At 38.1% G+C, this 17,696-nt stretch overlaps 1 protein-coding gene across 15 annotated transcripts in view; it reads right to left on the reverse strand.

Annotated features, from left to right (window-relative positions):
• Window positions 1-2,358: 2,358 nt before the first annotated feature.
• adgrb1a (adhesion G protein-coupled receptor B1a) overlaps window positions 2,359-17,696 on the reverse strand; it is a 148,843-nt gene continuing 133,505 nt past the window's right edge. For 9 of the 15 annotated variants that reach the window (XM_073872345.1, XM_073872344.1, XM_073872343.1 and 6 more), the window contains 8 exons: window positions 15,537-15,635; window positions 12,170-12,341; window positions 11,985-12,080; window positions 11,838-11,877; window positions 8,183-8,844; window positions 6,840-6,875; window positions 6,587-6,745; window positions 2,360-4,071 (listed from right to left, as the gene is read on the reverse strand). In XM_073872345.1, coding sequence (XP_073728446.1) covers window positions 3,877-4,071; window positions 6,587-6,745; window positions 6,840-6,875; window positions 8,183-8,844; window positions 11,838-11,877; window positions 11,985-12,080; window positions 12,170-12,341; window positions 15,537-15,635 — 1,459 coding nt within the window. In that variant the 3' untranslated portion in view covers window positions 2,360-3,876. Of the gene's footprint in view, window positions 4,072-6,586; window positions 6,746-6,839; window positions 6,876-8,182; window positions 8,845-11,837; window positions 11,878-11,984; window positions 12,081-12,169; window positions 12,342-15,536; window positions 15,636-17,696 lie in introns of all 15 variants that reach the window. The other 6 variants (XM_073872356.1, XM_073872355.1, XM_073872357.1 and 3 more) reach the window with 4 other exon arrangements.

Here is a 17,696-nt window from a genome sequence, read left to right on the forward strand (position 1 = left end):
ATATCACCCATTTGTAGCAAGGCCACATTTCCCCACCCACTAAATTCCTGTTACTCTAATGCAGATGTATTCCTTTAATCAAATAATAACACACTTATTTTCAGTAGTATTTAAATCTTCATTATGGATTTAATATATCTTTATTATAGATTTGGAGTTTGCATGTTCTCCCTGTGTCAGTGTGGGTTTACTACGGGTACTCCGGTTTCCTCCCACAGGCCAAAAACATGCAAGTTAGGCAAATTGGAGAGGCCAAATTGTCCCTCTCCCAACCTGTGTATGGATCAACTTGTCTGAATAAAACTCGTGTATGGATTAACTGGTAGATGCTGTAATGGCGTTAAGAAATAAAGGAAGAGGAAGAATTATAAATTTGCATAGCAAAAACTTGCTAGTTTAATGATCGCACCCATGGGTCTATTCAGACTGGATTAAGTCATTACAAAATAAAGGTGCTACAAGAGGTTCTTCATAGTGATGCCATAGAAGAACCATTTTTGGTTCCCCAAAGAAACATTACTCTGCCACAAAACCAGTCATACGGGGGCAATTTTTAGAAATTGAGATTTATACAGTATCTGAGAGCTGAATAAATAGGCTTAACATTGATGGATAGGACAATATTTGGCTACAAGATACAAATATTTGAAATGTGGAATCTGAGCGTGCAAAACAACAACAAAAAATTTAAGAAAATCACCAAATTGTCCAAATAAAGTCCATTAGCAAAACATATTAAAAATAATAAATTATTTTTTTATACACTTACCTAAAGGATTATTAGGAACACCTGTTCAATTTCTCATGTTTCTAATGCAATTATCTAATCAACCAATCACATGGCAGTTGCTTCAATGCATTTAGGGGTGTGGTCCTGGTCAAGACAATCTCCTGAACTCTAAACTGAATGTCAGAATGGAAAAAAATGTGATTTAAGCAATTTTGAGCGTGGCATGGTTGTTGGTGCCAGACGGGCCGGTCTGAGTATTTTACAATCTGCTCAGTTACTGGGATTTCAACGCACAACCATTTCTAGGGTTTACAAAGAATGGTGTGAAAGGGGAAAAACATCCAGTATGCGGCAGTCCTGTGGGCGAAAATGCCTTGTTGATGCTAGAGGTCAGAGGAGAATGGGCAGACTGATTCAAGCTGATAGAAGAGCAACTTTGACTGAAATAACCACTCGTTATAACCAAGGTATGCAGCAAAGCATTTGTGAAGCCACAACACGCACAACCTAGAGGCGGATGGGCTACAACAGCAGAAGACCCCACCGGGTACCACTCATTTCCACTATAAATAGGAAAAAGAGGCTACAATTTGCACTAACTCACCAAAATTGGACAGTTGAAGACTGGAAAAATGTTGCCCGGTCTGATGAGTCTCGATTTCAGAATTGATGGTAGAATCAGAATTTGGCGTAAACTGAATGAGAACATGGATCCACCATGCCTTTTTCCACTGTGCAGGCTGGGGATTTAATGGTGTGGCGGATGTTTTCTTGGCACACTTTAGGACCCTTAGTGCCAACTGGGCATCATTTAAATGCCAAGACCTACCTGAGCAGTGTTTCTGACCATGTCCATCCCTTTATGACCACCATGTACCCATCTTCTGATGGCTACTTCCAGCAGGATAATGCACCATGTCACAAAGCTCAAATCATTTCAAATTGGTCTCTTGAACATGACAATGTGTCACTGTACTAAAATGGTCCCCAAAGTCACCAAATCTCAACCCAATAGAGCATCTTTGGGATGTGGTGAAACAGGAGCTTCGTGCCCTGGATGTGCATCCCACAAATCTCCATCAATTGCAAGATGCTATCCTATCAATATGGGCCAACATTTCTAAATAATGCTTTCAGTGCCTTGTTGAATCAATGCCATGTAGAATTAAGGCAGGTCTGACGGCAAAAGAGGGGTCAAACACAGTATTAGTATGGTGTTCCTAATAATCCTTTAGGTGAGAAATATCTCCATGGAACATGATCTTTACTTAATATCCTAATGATGACGAAAATAATATACAAGCATTTTGACCCACAATGCTTTGTTGAATTTTGCTACAAATATACCCGTGCAACTTATGGATGGTTTTGTGGTCCATGATCAGATTTAGTCAAAAGATCCTAAAAATTAAACATTTCTGTCTTACCTTTTTATAGTATAAAGTTTTTGTGGAACAGAAAGGTTCTTCCGATGTCAAAAGTTCTTTATGGAACCATACAGCCAAAAATGGTTCTTCTATGACATTTTGTAGCACCTTTATTTTCAAGAGTGTATTTATTTAATTTCATTTTGTAAATGGAGAACCCTTCTGCTGTATATCAAAAGGCAGCAGCAGTTAAATATGACACCTTGCCGTTTATTATAGATATACTTTTTATTAGAAATATGACACATTCATTTTGTGCTCTGAAAACTGTACAATAACAAAGAAACCCCAGGGAACTTAAAAAAGGTGTGTGGAGGAGGGCAGGAAGGAGAGAGGACGGGGGAAATCAGGCAAGCACGTATCATCTGGAGTGACAGTCAGTGATACCAAAATACACACCGTTACATAAAGTTACAGAACACTGATATAGTCCGGTAACCCGATGAGATTTGGGGATCTCAGAATCGCGATGATATCTATAATAATGATAACAATAATCCCCAAGCACAGTAAGAAAGATATTTATAGGCTAAAACTCTTCTGGAAATAATTACAATGCTGTACAACAGGACTCCGACGAGAGAGTCTTGTGCTTTCTCTGTGTGCAACCACAACCTGACCAGAGAATAACACCCCTCTGCAGTGTCATATAATAGTGTATGTATATATATATATCATAACTATATATAAGTCATAACTATTCCATTTCATAATTCTTGAGACAGTTCTCCTCCAGTTATTCTGGCTTAACGTCAAGCGAATGATATCGTATCGATTCACACAATAGACCGCAGATCCTCCGGCCCTGCCTCAGTCATTGAGGAATTCGCTGATAGGTGGATGCTTGATACAAATCTCATGCTGACTTGATCAATCTGCGATTTTCACTGACGTCTTTAAAGCATCCACAGGTCGGCGCGTTGCACACAACAGCACAGTGGCTATGATGTGGGCATGAGTGGCACTGCTGTGGGCGATACTGGCTCCGAGGGGTTTTCCTGGGGGGCGTTTTTTTGTTGATACATTAACAGTCATATGCAGATGGCTTTGGGCACTGCATTGTGGGCGACGGGCATCTCACCAATCATGTCGCCCCTCACGCCACATTAATATGCATGTGTTGTGTCTCACACAGATAGCAACAACAACAATAATATTTAGAATGAGTGCATCACGTGTCTTTCCAGATTCCCGCTGGGCAGTTTGAAAGCTCTCTGTAGTTTCCAGTTCAGTACGTCTACATTTCTATACCATAATAGATCTTTAATGACAAAATCGCTAATGTGTGTGTGTTTGTGTATATCCAGAAGTGTAAGAAATTGAAGGCCACTCACTAAGGCTCATCTGATCTTGAATTTCTGTCAGTCACTCCCAGTGTTCCCATGGCAACATCCCAGAATGCCAAAGAGGATGACCGCTTAAGTTGCCCAGTTTAGCCATTCTTGGTAGTGCCAACTCGTTACCATAGCAACAGGCTCAGACCTGCTTTTTTTCAGAAGTGTTATGATTCGCTTTGACATTAAGGAAAAGGCCATTCCAGGATAAAAAATAAATTGCACAGCCACATTTCCATGTTGCTTTCTGAGACTCTCTTTGATTTTTCTCTTTCTGTCTCTCTCACAACATCATTTCTTCCACGCATTCTTGTTCACATAAAATCCCTTTTCCCTGCAAGTAGAGTTTTTGTTCTGTTTTGCCAGATTTGCTTAGGGGGTCAATTCAGACCTCCGTCTGCAGGTCCATGATCTCTTGGCCCACCAGAGGGATCGTGGCGCTGGCTTTTTCCCACTCCACTGCTTGCATCTCTAGAGGAGAGGCCTGCAGGGGTTCCAGCTCCTTACGTACCCATGATGGTGGGGAGTGAGTCTTCCTGATTCCCTCCCATGCCCGCTTACTGGGAGTCTGCTGCTTGTCCTGCGTTGTGGAAAGATGAACTTGTTAGTATGAATTTTTAAGATGTCAGATGTCTAGAAATTTTGTGTAAAAAAAATCTAACTATATTTTGCACTAAGAAAATGAAAGCTGTTTATATTAAGTTTTATGACGAATGTTCTCTTAATAGTTTGCAGTACAGTTAAATGCCTAAAATATTTACATATTCAAATTATAATTTTCTTAAAGGGATAGTTCACCCAAAAATGAACATAATGTCATTAATGACTCACCCTCATGTCGTTCCAAACTCGTAAGACCTCCGTTCATCTTCGGAAAACAGTTTAAGATGTTTTATATTTAGTCCAAGAGCTTATTGACCCTTCATTGAAAATCTGCGTACGGTATACTGTCTATGTCCAGAAAGGTAATAAAAACATCATCAAAGCAGTCCATTTGACATCAGTCGGTCAGTTAGAATGTGTTGAAGCATCTAAAATATATTTTGGCCCAAAAATAACAAAAATTACGACTTTATTCAGCTTTGTCTTCTCTGCCGCGTCTGTTGTGAAGTGCATGTGTGAGACTAAAGTCGCGTGGCTGCAGTGACGCAGATGACGTACGACGCGGCTGACGTGTTATCTGGTGCGCCCCAGCTGTTCTTTTTTGTGTGTGTGTGTGTGTGTGTCCGGGCTTCGTTTACAGTCTGAAGGAGACACACGTTGTAAGTTTGAAAAAAAAAAAGGTTAACTGAGGATAACACGTCAGTCGCGTCACTCCAGTCACGTGACTTTAGTCTCGCGCATGCGCTTCATAACAGACGTGGAAGAGAAGACAATGCTGAATAAAGTCGTAATTTTTTTTATTTTTGGACCAGGGTGTATTTTCGATGCTTCGGCACGTTCTGGCTGACCCACTGGTGTCACATGGGCTGCTTTGATGGTGTTTTTGTTGCCTTTCTGGACATGGACAGTATACCGTACACAGATTTTCAATGAAGGGTCAACAAGCTTTCGGACTAAATAAAAAACATCTTAAACTGTGTTCTAAAGATGAACAGAGGTCTTACGAGTTTGCAACGACAGGAGGGTGAGTCATTAATGACATTATTTACATTCTTGGGTGAACTATCCCTTTAAGACTCATATTTTTCCTTTTGGATTTTGTGGAAACAACCTGAAGATTTCTTAAGAAATGTTACATCCGTATGCCGTTTGTTTGTGTTTTCCCTTCGACTCTCTTTCTATTATTTTCTCAGACAATAGACGACGCCATTGGCCAGCACTATTTTCACCCCTGCCAGCTGACGTCATTACCAGGGGTATCATTTATAAAACTGTGCGTACGATCCTGACTAAAAGTCTACGTATGCACAAAAGACAAAAATGGCATATGCTAAAAAATTATATATCCCTTTATAAATCACAGATCACCTGCAAGTATGCGTACATGAATCATCCTCAGATCCCACCCTTCAAGCACATTCCCCTGTCAAGTTTGTTTTTTATATTTCACATCCTTTGCGTGGGAAAATGGCGTGCGCATATTTCCAGCCTCGTTTTGTGCATACGCACGCTTTATAACTGAGACCCCAGGGTCCACCAACCCACAAACACCCCGTCCCCATAAAAGAGCACGCTACAGCGTCGGTGTTAAACCCCATCTCTTTGCCAAGTTGCTACATTACATTACTGCTACTATTGCTTGTATTTTTGTGTGTGCACGTTACTCTGTTTACCTATTTATCCCGTGTTTTGTATGTTAGACAGGAGCGAACAGGTAAGGATGTCACGTTAAATACATTTTGCAAGCGGTGTTGGGGAAAGTTACTTTGTAAAAGTAATGCATTAAAATATTAAGTTACTTTCCAAAAAGTAACTAATTGCGTTACTTAGTTACTTTTCATGGAAAGTAATGCTTACGTTACTTTTAAGTTATTTTTGCCTTACTTTTTCTTACTTGGCTGAGGCTTGATATCTTTCAGGACTTGCAGGGTTTTTTTATGATCGCAAAAATGTCAAGCTGTGGCCTGCCATCTCCGTTTCTAACTCAAACCGTTCCCGCTCATGCACACAGAGTGAGTAATTCTACGTTAATATGTTACGTTTAATTCAGTACAATTAAACTGAAAAGTAACTTGCATTACTTTTTTTAAAAGTAACTCAAATAATGCGCTACTTTATGTTACTTCAGAAAAGTAATATCATTAGGTAATGCGCGTTACTTGTAATGCGTTACCCCCAACACTGTTTATTAGTACACTAGGTTAGTAGCGAGTGCCACCCATTTTTTCCCAACTTTTTGGTTAAAGAGTGTAGTTTAGGTAAGGTGTCTTGGATGCCTTTGTTTTCTCTCTTTGTTTTGAGTTTTGGGAGTTTAGAGGTTTAAACGTGAGTTTGGTTCCATTTATTTATTTAATTTAGCACCGCTCGCGCTCCTTCTTTTCTCCCCATTTTCTTGCTACATATCATATTGTAAATATTTTGTAAACACATGTAAACACTAAATTAAAAGATACAAATTGGTAGTAGCGGATGTAATTAATTTGTAATCGTACACTAAGGTTGGTTTTATCACTGCCTCCCGAGGACACGCTCCATCTCTTTCCAGCCTTCCCATCCACTGGTGGAGAATCTCTGTCCTTCTCTGCATGCTGTATCTTCCTGTTTAAGTCCTGGAACATGTCTTGGTGGCGCTTCCGTGTATGCATGATCTTCTGTAAGGAAAAGCAGGACTAAAAACTTGCAAGGAATTGAATAAAACATTAAACACATTACATCTGAGGTACAGAAGATCATGCATATACTCACCTCAAAGTCCAACTCTGCATAGCGCGATTTTCGTCTCTACAAAGAGAAAAAGAAACAAAGGATTTCATCATCTGTGCTAAATTCTTATTTGACAGAGGTTTTTATCAAAGTCCTTTTAAGGAAGTCACTCCGCCGCCATATTTGCAACACATCGAGGTCTTGTTAAAACAGAAAGTTCCTCTTCCAGAGAATTCCTTTTGACAATTGACTCTTTTTTACTTGGAGGCGGGACTTGGATCCTAAGAAATAAATGGGGCTAGGCTAAATGCTAACAGATTCGCAATGTATTAATTCATCTTAGTTGAGGTAAGAACATAGTAAAATATTAAAAAACGGTGGTGTTATATATCTTTGCTTTTATCCAAAGTGACTTACAGTGCATTCAAGCAATACATTTTATTCCTATGTGCATATCCTGGGATCAAACGCATGACGTTCTACTAGTTATGCTACAGAAACACTTAAAAGAAAATGTATACAGTGTGTTTTGCTGAGCTCCTGGCATGCGCGTGCAGTAAACAGCTTGTGACCGCATGGCCTTTCCTTAGCCTGTCGGAGAGCGTCTGAGGGCAGTCTGACATTCTGCATGCTCCGAGCACGGCTGCAGCTGTGGACCCGCAATGCATTCTGGGAACTTGTTTGCCCCGAGGTGAGGAGGAATCTACGCTTGTCATCTGCATCCTTTTAAAACACGAGCAAAACCTGACCTTTCCAGAGACTTTTTCCAAAAAGGGATAATTGCAGATGCAAAGTGGCACAATTTTTGTAGCTTCCTGTCATTTCTTCAAAGTGCACTACTTTTAAAACGGCAGATTTATCATTCCATTAAAATGTTTTGATGTGGCATCAGTATTTGTTGAAAATAAGTGAACGCGCGCATTTCGCCGATGTCAGATGAAATGTTATTCTGACACTTTTCTATGCAGGCGCCTCGCTCTCCTTCATGCACAAATTAGGACACTCGCTCCCTTGTGGCTAATATGACAAACATTGATGCGAATTCACAGACTTGCAGGCAGATGGGTCTACAGCATGTCTTCTTGGACAAAAACCCAAAGTGTCTGTCAGTTATTAGAAATAATCATGACTGAGAAAGAAGGTGGACGGTATGGCAACGACAAGAAAATGTGATTTTTACAAGCAAGGCACCCAGATGTCAAATGACGTCTATGGAGTTGCACATTTATATTCTTCAGACTGTCAACCATCAAATATAGTCTTTTAAAAAGCAATCATTGGGAATGTGATTTAAACCTACAAACCATGATGCACAGTCTACATTCCTTAAAAAAACCATATTTATCTTTCATGCTAATGTTTGCAATCACATAATAATGTCTTACCTCCAGAGAGCTCATAGACAGTGTGGAGATTGTCTCACTCTTGGACATCATGCCAGAGTTGCCCATGTCCCCTTGCTCACATGTATTATTTATCCCCTGAGATTCATTGGAGATGTTCTGCTTTGTCTGCAAGGGGGAGTCCTTATCTGAGCAGGAAACACTAACTCGATCCGTCGGCAAGCTTTTCAGCCCAAACCCCGGGATGGGATCCGAGCCACCTGTGTTGGCCAGGTGAATAAGCCTAGTCTGCGGTAACTGTTCGATGCCGATGTTGTATTTGGTGGCTTGGTCCTCCTTCACGCCCTTTGCGGGCCTGAGAGTGTTGTTGTTGTTGGGCAAGAGGACGTAACCTTGGTTGGTTCCTCCACCTTCGGGTCCGCCACTGTCTCCCGGAGCCCTGTTGTGATCTCCGTCCAGCTGCTTAAACAGCTCTCCATCACATATATAAATAGATTTGGCTCCGGGTAGCTCCGTGCTGACCCCGGCGATGGCGCCCTTTTCACGGCGCATGGTGAGAGTGTGGCTGGCGTAGTCGGCGACGTTTTGCAGGTGGACCTTTGCCATGCTGGCAGGAAGTGTGTTGAAGTTGGATCCTTTCTGTACTGTCATCTGCTGTGAAGCTACTTTCTCCTCACCCTGTAGGGAAGAACGCTTCATGGTGCCTGCAAATCAAAATGGACAAAATTATTAGTAGGTGAAATGAGAACGTATGCTGATTGATAGAAGCACAAATCTCTGATCAGCACAAATTATGATAAATCATGACCTCAAATATGGTGCACAGCTAAATAAAGCCAAATAGATGCTTCTAATGTAAATACGTTAAAAGCTTGAATCGAGGTTTCAATGCACCTCTCAACTAAAGTGTCTAATATCGTAAAATTGCTTTACACCGCGCTCCAAATTTATATGCATATGCCATTTTTGATTATTTTTCCAATACAGTCAGCAAGTTTAGGAATTTTATTTTACCTCAACAGTTATATGACAGTGTGGATGTTATTATATTTAAATTAAATAAAAATGTCAAAAAATGCTTTAATACTTTGAAAAATATGCAACATATGCTGTTTCAAATTATTATGCAAATTTATAATGATATAATGGATTATAATGATCCAAAAACAGATATCTGTCAAATGTGCTGCATGGACAGATAATTTTTTTCAAAAAAACAAACACAATGTAAAATAAATAATGTATTTACACAAGTAATATAATAATATATGAGCATATCCTCCATGAAAGTAAATTTATTTCAGAAGGCATGATTCCCTTTATATCCCGTTGTGAAAAAACATCTTTTTAGGAACCCTGCATATCTTCTAGATGCCCTTTTGACCCCCTCATGATCCTAAAGGGACCTACCATCTTACTTCCCAATATTCCTGTCCAAATCAGCTGGCACCTCTCCCTAATGTTACAGTCTTGATTGAACATAGTGGCTATTCACCAACAATCCAGAATAACATTAATATCTACTATTCAGTGTTTTATGGCATATCAATGAATAAAACTGTTTGAAAATAGTCTTCTAGTATTCTGAGCTCACAGAAAATGTTTCATTTTTGCAAGTTTTGGTTTGGGGGAAGAATAGAAATACAGCTTTATGCACTAAAGGATCCCATACAAGGATTAGTCAATTTTCTTTAAAAAATCCAAATAATTTACTCACCACCACGTCATCCAAAATGGTGATGTCTTTTTTTGTTCAGTCGAGAAGAAATTATGTTTTTTGTGGAAAACATTCCATGATTTTTCTCATTTTAAATGGACTTTAATCTACCCCAAAACATAACAGTTTTAATGCAGTTTAAAATTGAAGTTTCAACAGAGTTTATAAAGGACTCTAAACGATCCCAAACGAGGCATAAGGGTCTTATCTAGCGAAACAATTGTCAAAAATAAAAAATATGCACTTTTAAACTTCTCGTCTTCCTCCCGTCCTGTGATGCGCCAGCGCGACCTCACGCAATTCTTCATCACGGATGACGTATTGAAACTACGCCCCAGTGTTTACAAGTGTGGAAAAGAGGACCGTTCCGACGTTGTTGTATGTCGAATGATACTAATTAATGTCTTTGTGTCAGTTTATTGTTTAAAATGGTAACACGTGACCTTCCACGGCATTATGCAATTACGCAAGGTCGCGCTCGGGCGTCACAGGACCGGAGATAGACGAGAAGTTGTGGTTTAAAAGTGCATATTTTTAATTTTTTTTGTCAAAAATGACAATCGTTTCACTAGATAAGACCCTTATGCCTCGTTTGGGATCGTTTAGAGTCCTTTGAAGCTACTTTGAAACTGTGATTTTAAACTGTATTAAAACTGTTACGTGTTGGTGTCCATTAAAGTCCATTAAAATGAGGAAAATCCTGGAATGTTCTCCTCAAAAAACACAATTTCTTCTCAACCAAACAAAGAAAGACATCAACACCTTGGATGACATGGTGGTGAGCAAATGATCTGGATCATTTTCTTCCAAGAAAATTGACTAATCCTTAAAGGGGTTCATGGGGTTCCAGAGACGCCAGCAGGTTTAAATACATGTTTGCTTCTAAACGATGGCTTTTTATTGCTGCCTTTTCCTAATATTTTCCTAAAAAAATATTTTAAAAAGCCTTTATTAGTCAAATCTTTCTGTACTGTGATCACTCATAAATCTTGTAATAGTTCAATAATTTCTGTTTAGATCCAACAAAAATAAATTGTGAAATAATTTGCTGTTTTAAGATAATACACGCTTTTCAGCCTTTAGAAAGATATTTTTCATACCCATATTGTATGAGAACTACAACTTGCTTTATAATTTGGAACAGCATATTTTGCATATTTATTTTGCAAAGTATCTTTTGACACTTTTATTTCATTTAAATAGAATAACATCCACACTGTCATATAACTGCCTGTATTGAAAAAATAAACAAAAATGGCATGTGCATAATAATTTGGAACGCGGTGTATATACCACTGCAGATAGTCTTATGAATGATAAAATCATCCTACATAATGTAAAGAACATTCTGCTCTAGTATATATTAAAAATATTAAGGTTATACTGAGTAAGGTAAAGATTGAAATCAATGTAAAATTAATAATTAGAATAAAACGTATAATTTGAATGAAATTTTATGAAAACTTTATCAAACTGAGGATTTTATTACAATGCTTGACCTGTGCACAACACTTAAGTTTGACTTTAGAGTTACAGTAAATGCACTGATGTTAATGCAAGTCATAAGATAAGGCCTTAGAGAAACTACATAAAAGAAAGCCTTAATTCCTATTCCTTTACACTTCAAAATAAACCCCAAAATATCTTGCTGTCATCACATCCAAGTCTATATTTCCAGATGCTTGCATGATATATCTTCTAGCCAAATCATCACCATATCATTTCTGATAGATATCGGAGAAGAAAGCTACCATTTGATAATGCAACGTCAGGCGGGACGTAATTAGGACAGGCCGACAGATCTGAGGCACAGCAAGGGAACAGACAAGTCAAATTTATCTCTAATAGCAGATCACATTCTGCTCGCACGAAATGCATTATGGGCGCATCTTGTCAAAACAGCCGGCTGCACCTCTCATGGGATCTCACGGCAACTAAGGGGAGTCAATCATTGACTCAAAATTAAGTTGTAAGACATACCTGATCGACAAGCTATGTCCACGTCCTTTTCAAAGTCAGTCTGGAGAACACAGGAAGCATGTTTCACCAAGACGGAAGCTTCAATTATGTTTTTGTGTTTAATAGAAAAATACATGAAAGGTGAGGCTTATTGTAACAGCAAGTCACCATCAGCTGTGCATGGCCATTCTGGAAAGATCCACCGGAGTCTCCGTTTCCATCTTCCTGGCGATCGACGACTCGACACTTAACGGCTTCTTGCACCTAAGGAGTCACCAAAATCTTATGTGAACTTTTCAATCTAAACTAAAAAATGTAAGATTAACTCAAAACATAAAGTTCGGTTCACTCACCTCTCTGCGTAGAATGCAATGTACCATCACTATAACAAAGCCCTCGAGGGAGTCAAAAACAGCAAAAAGGATTTGAAACAGGGCTGAACGGCGGTCAGTAATGGCCAGGACTGCAGACATCCATGTGAGTGCCAGTAATGGCAATACAACACAGGAGCTCCACAGCGACGCCCTACAGGACAGGACCAGAATTACAATCAGAGGGTACTTAATAGAAATCACAACAACTTGACAAAGAATGACAAAGAGGGCAAAACCAAAGAATAATACTTCTCTAAAAAAATGACTATGGCTAGAAAATTCTCAGAACATTAAGTTATATTTATCATGCATCTTATGAATTTCTTGGGGTCTAACAAGTGTTTTAAATTATGATTGTATGATTTCAGGTAAAACACGAGTATCTGAATATTTAAATCAATACTTTGGTCAATACAATTTAAAAAATAAGGTACTTTTGCCCTTTTTGTTGATTATACTCTGAACAATATCAATATACTCAAAACATGTAGGTTCATCACAGTTTAAACAAATGAGAACAGGTGCAACAGGTAAAAAAAAGCCAAAAGAAGCTAAAATAAGAAGTAATGAAAGACAGAGGAAAAAGTGGACGAATGAGAGGATGATGGCATGTAGACACAGCAGTGGTCTTTGGGAAAGAACTCTCCCATGATTGTGGATTTGGAGGGAAGGGCCAACATGCTTAAATGAATCACACAATTTAAATATCTCTGGCTCTTTATTATTTTTATTGTAATGATTTTTCTTAATCTGATAGATTTTTCTGTATTTGTCTATTTAACACACATAAGCACACACACACACACACTCCCACATACAGATACAAAACCACCTAAGTCCATTTACTGGGTTTACTGGCTATTATGGTTTATTGGACAAGTTATAGGACGTCTATATTTTTATAGATTTTACTTATGAAGGGTAATGATGCACTGAGAACGTCTGTCTTAACATTTATAAATAGATAAAATATCAAAATAATTTTGATTAGTTTGTTGTTATTAAATGCTTAAGTTATAAATCAAGCCTGTTTTAATTTCAAGTAAAAAATACGTGGTAAAACATATGGTTTAAGTGAAATGCAGAGTACCTTACAGTTGAGAAAATGCATAACTACTTAACACTTTTTAAACCAGCATAGCAAAGAGTTTATATGAAAAATAAGGCTTGTTGGAAAATGGCTAATACCTTTAAGATTATAGTCCATTACGCAGACTGTATTTACTGTAATATTCTGGACTCAAGCATCTACATATTATGTATACAAAAAAACCTTTCTGATCTTTCACCACCTCACTCTCTGCTAATGTATGTATACAAACGGCAATATATAAATATACAGTACATAAAAGTGAAAAAAGTGACATAATGACCAATGTATGGTAACCCATACTTGGAATGTGACCTCTGCATTTAACATATCCAGTTAATATTGAACACACACACTGCAAGTTGTGAACACACACACTGAGCAGTGGGCAGCTGTTACTGCAGCGCCTGGAGAGCATTTCAGGTTAAGGAGCCTTGCTCAAGGGCACCTCGGTCTCAACCTGCTTGCCGTAAGACTCGAAACGGCAACTCTCGGGTTACAAGCCCATTAGGTTGTTTAACCTATGTTGGTTTGTTTTAACCCATTGTTGGGTAAATATTAAAGGAACAGTATGTAGGATTGTGGCCAAAACTGGTATTGCAATCACAAAACTTGTGGCTAAAACTGGTACTGCAATCACACAACTGGTGGCCAATACACAAAATGACAACATAAACATCAGTTGAGGGCTGCAACTCCACTTTTTAAATGACAATATCCTGACCAGACCACTGATGTGAGTAATATAAGTATTTGGAATGAAAATGATTTCTTAATGTCTAGTGACATATCAGGGCCATTTTATGATTAATTGATATAATTTTCTTACATACTGTTCCTTTAACATTTTCAAGTTAATGTAACCCAATGAGTCGGGTTCATCCTTTCTGACACAACGCTGGGTTGAAAATAATCCGGAGTGTAGTCTTACAGTCAAATATTTGAAAGCACTTCTATTACTACACCTTACAAGATGTGCAATGGTACCCACAGTTTCTACCAAAAACTATTACAGTTAATGTTTATGGGTAAAACTATGGGTAATGTTTTACCCAATGCTGGGTAAATATTGGACAGAACACATGTTGGGTTAATAAATAAACCTATGCTGGATTGTTTTAAAGGAAAACACCACCATTTTCAGTATTTTACTATGTTTCCACCTCAACTATAGACACATTAATACATACCTACCTTTTTCAACGCATGCAGTTTCAATCTCTGCACAGCACCTCGTGAATGTGTTAGCATTTAGCCTAGCCCCATTCATTCCTATGTCTCCAAACAGCTTTAGAAGCCACCAAACACTTCCATGTTTTCCCTATTTAAAGACTGCTACATGAGTAGTTACACGAGTAAGTATGGTGGCACAAAATAAAACTTTTGTTTGGAGCCATAGGGATGAATGGGGCCAGGCCAAATGCCAACACACTCAAGAAGCACTGCACAAAGACCAAAAGTGCACGCACCGATAAAAGATAGGTATGTATTAATTCATTTAAGTTAAGGTAAGAACATAGTAAAATATTGAAAAAACGGTGGTGTTTTCCTTTAATGCAATCCTGGGTTGTTTTAACTCATGGTTGGGTAAAAATAACCTAGCAGAATTTAGAGTGTGCAAGTCAACAACAGCATGTTAAATGTTGCTACAAACCCGTATAATGTAGCTGATGTAAATGAAACTAGATTGATTACTAGAGAGTGGGTCGCTAGTGATATACCAGATGTAGGTAGAGGTATAGCACAAATACATTTACATAAATTTAAATATTTATATCATTAACACATGCATTTACATAAATTTAAAGTAATTAAGATGACACATGTACAAAGAAAACAAAGAATAAATTCTGGGTCTGACACAAGGGACAGCTAATCGTTTTGTAAATCGACAAGGCAGAACCAGTTACCAGCCAATGCAGCAAACATCACTACTCTTTAGATAGCAAAATAATACAATTGTGGCAGAAATAATTGTTACCATGGTCATTTTTAACATTTTTAAATGTTAAAATATACACTGCAAACACATATGCACCCTCACACAAACACACACACGCAGAAAGGCTTCAAAATGGACTCATCGGGATGATTTACTGTAGTGCTACCTTTGCTAATCACTTCTTACATAACAGAATGGTGAGGACATGAATGAGGGGAGAAAACCGGAAGAGAAAGGGGTGAGGCAAAAAATATGCAGAAAGAAAGCAAAAAGGCAGAGCATTAAAAAGTTGATAAATAATTAGCGGGACTAACATGGCGTTACTGGTAGCTGTGGTGGAAACGTCAGCCGAAGAGATAACTCCGCACTTGGCACATTTGAGGGTCATATTGTACAGTGGCACTGTCATCTGACTGCAAAGTCAAATCAATACACTGAAATACACATATACACTGACATAAAACCACACACACGCTCTAAATGCACGCATGTCCAAGGTCCAAAATGAACAAGAATCGAATCGTAAGAATGGCAGTCTGGCCATCGCTGATTTACAGTAATTTCATCAAAGAAACGTGAACTATTCAATAGGGCTGTCACAACGATTAAATAATCATCTCATTGCAATTGTTTGACCTTATCGCAATAATTTCAGATCACCGCAATGATTGCAGATCTCTCTAAAAAACACAAGGGGGAGCTGTAGTGCCTGTATAAATAAGACAGTATCAGATTACTTTTAAAAATGTGTTATGTGTATAAATATTTACTGCCAGATAAACCTTGCAAAAGATTTCATTTAAATAATCACAACAATCTATGAAAATTCTTTCGTAAACAAAAAATGTATGATAATTAAATCTCAAAGCAATAAACAGGCAATTAATCGTCATAATCGTCACAATTTATTAAACAATTAACCGTCAGCCAAATTTCATCATCGTGACAGCCCTACTATTCAATAGGCTTTATGCCCAGCTGCACCACCTCCCGAACCTCAGCCAGCTTCTTGTTTCCTGTCTGCCATTATTGGACAAACTGATTAATCCAGGTATGCCTGACCTCAGCAGTCACAATAACAATAATCAGACACACCTGGATTAATCAGCCCGTCCAACAATGGCAGACAGGAAACAAAGAGCTGGCTGAAGTCCAGGAAGCAGTGCAGCTGGGCATAAAGCCCATTAAGTAAACGGCACAGCTGCATGTCGCAATTCGTGAAACATTTACCATTAAAAGTTTAGTCCTTCTTCTGCACATACTGCATGTATCACCGCATTTAGCAACCAAAATAAATATCCAATAAGAAAAATACTGTGACTGCATAAATTCAAGTTAAGTCACATGATCTGCCCTACTTTTTGACACAATTTGTTTTTGCTAATTTGCTAACTGGTTTTTAATAAAAAAATAAATAAAAATACAGTTTATTGGCTTGGAACAAATAAACAGAAGTTAATTTTGGACCCTGCATACATCTGTAAACACGTACACACACAGTGCTAGCGGTCACAGAATCCCCATTCCAGCTCGCACTCAGGGTAGATTTCTATCAGGGTTTTGGGAAGCATGTAGGATATGCGGTGCATGTATATATGAAGTACCATCACATATTTCCACTGACAGTTCTAAAAAAATACTACTTAACAAGATTTCAAATCTGTCCTATCAATGACATCAAAGTCTATTTTGCATTAGTATGCCATATGGAATTTACTTGAATTAGGCTGCGAGCAGTTTAGCCGCCACACTCTGCATCTGTCTGTGGGCCCTGGAGAGAGACGCGATAACTCAAAAAAGCTGGCTGAAAAACACACACGCAAACATTCATTCGAGTTGACAGCTGGAGATCGTGCATTCAGACTCTAGCTAAATCACGGTCATTTTAGGAGACAAATTAAAGTAAACCACTATGATAACTAACAACATCCTGTGAGCAGGTGAACGCTGGAATGAGAATCAGTATGCAATACTTTCCTAGATTAAAATGTTATTGCTCAAAGGTTGCTCTTTAATATCTCAGGAGACTGGAGATCTTAGTTTTGTTTTATTTAAAGGAATAGTTCGTTCAACCATGAATTTATGCATAATTTACTCACCCCCATGCCATCACAAGTGTATATGAGTTCTTTTCTTTAGTTGATTATAACTAATAAATATATCTAAACTAAATAAATATGAATTTAATTTAATACAATTTATATTAAAATCCTTATTTTTACATAAATGGCAAAGCTCCAAAAAGCACAAACATCCATCAATAAAGTTATCCAAATGACTCCAGTGGGTAAATAAATGTCTTCAGAAGCAAGAGAGAAAATTATTAATATTTTGAGATTATTTTTTGAGAAACTGATGTGTAAACAAACACATTTGGGTGTTAATGTGGTCTTATGATGAAACACGCATCTCACGAGACAGCCAAGAACCAATGAGATTTGACGTTATTGATGTGCTGTCATATTTTAATTTAG

Source organism: Misgurnus anguillicaudatus, chromosome 10 (assembly GCF_027580225.2).
Source record: "Misgurnus anguillicaudatus chromosome 10, ASM2758022v2, whole genome shotgun sequence".
Taxonomy (NCBI): Eukaryota; Metazoa; Chordata; class Actinopteri; order Cypriniformes; family Cobitidae; genus Misgurnus; species Misgurnus anguillicaudatus.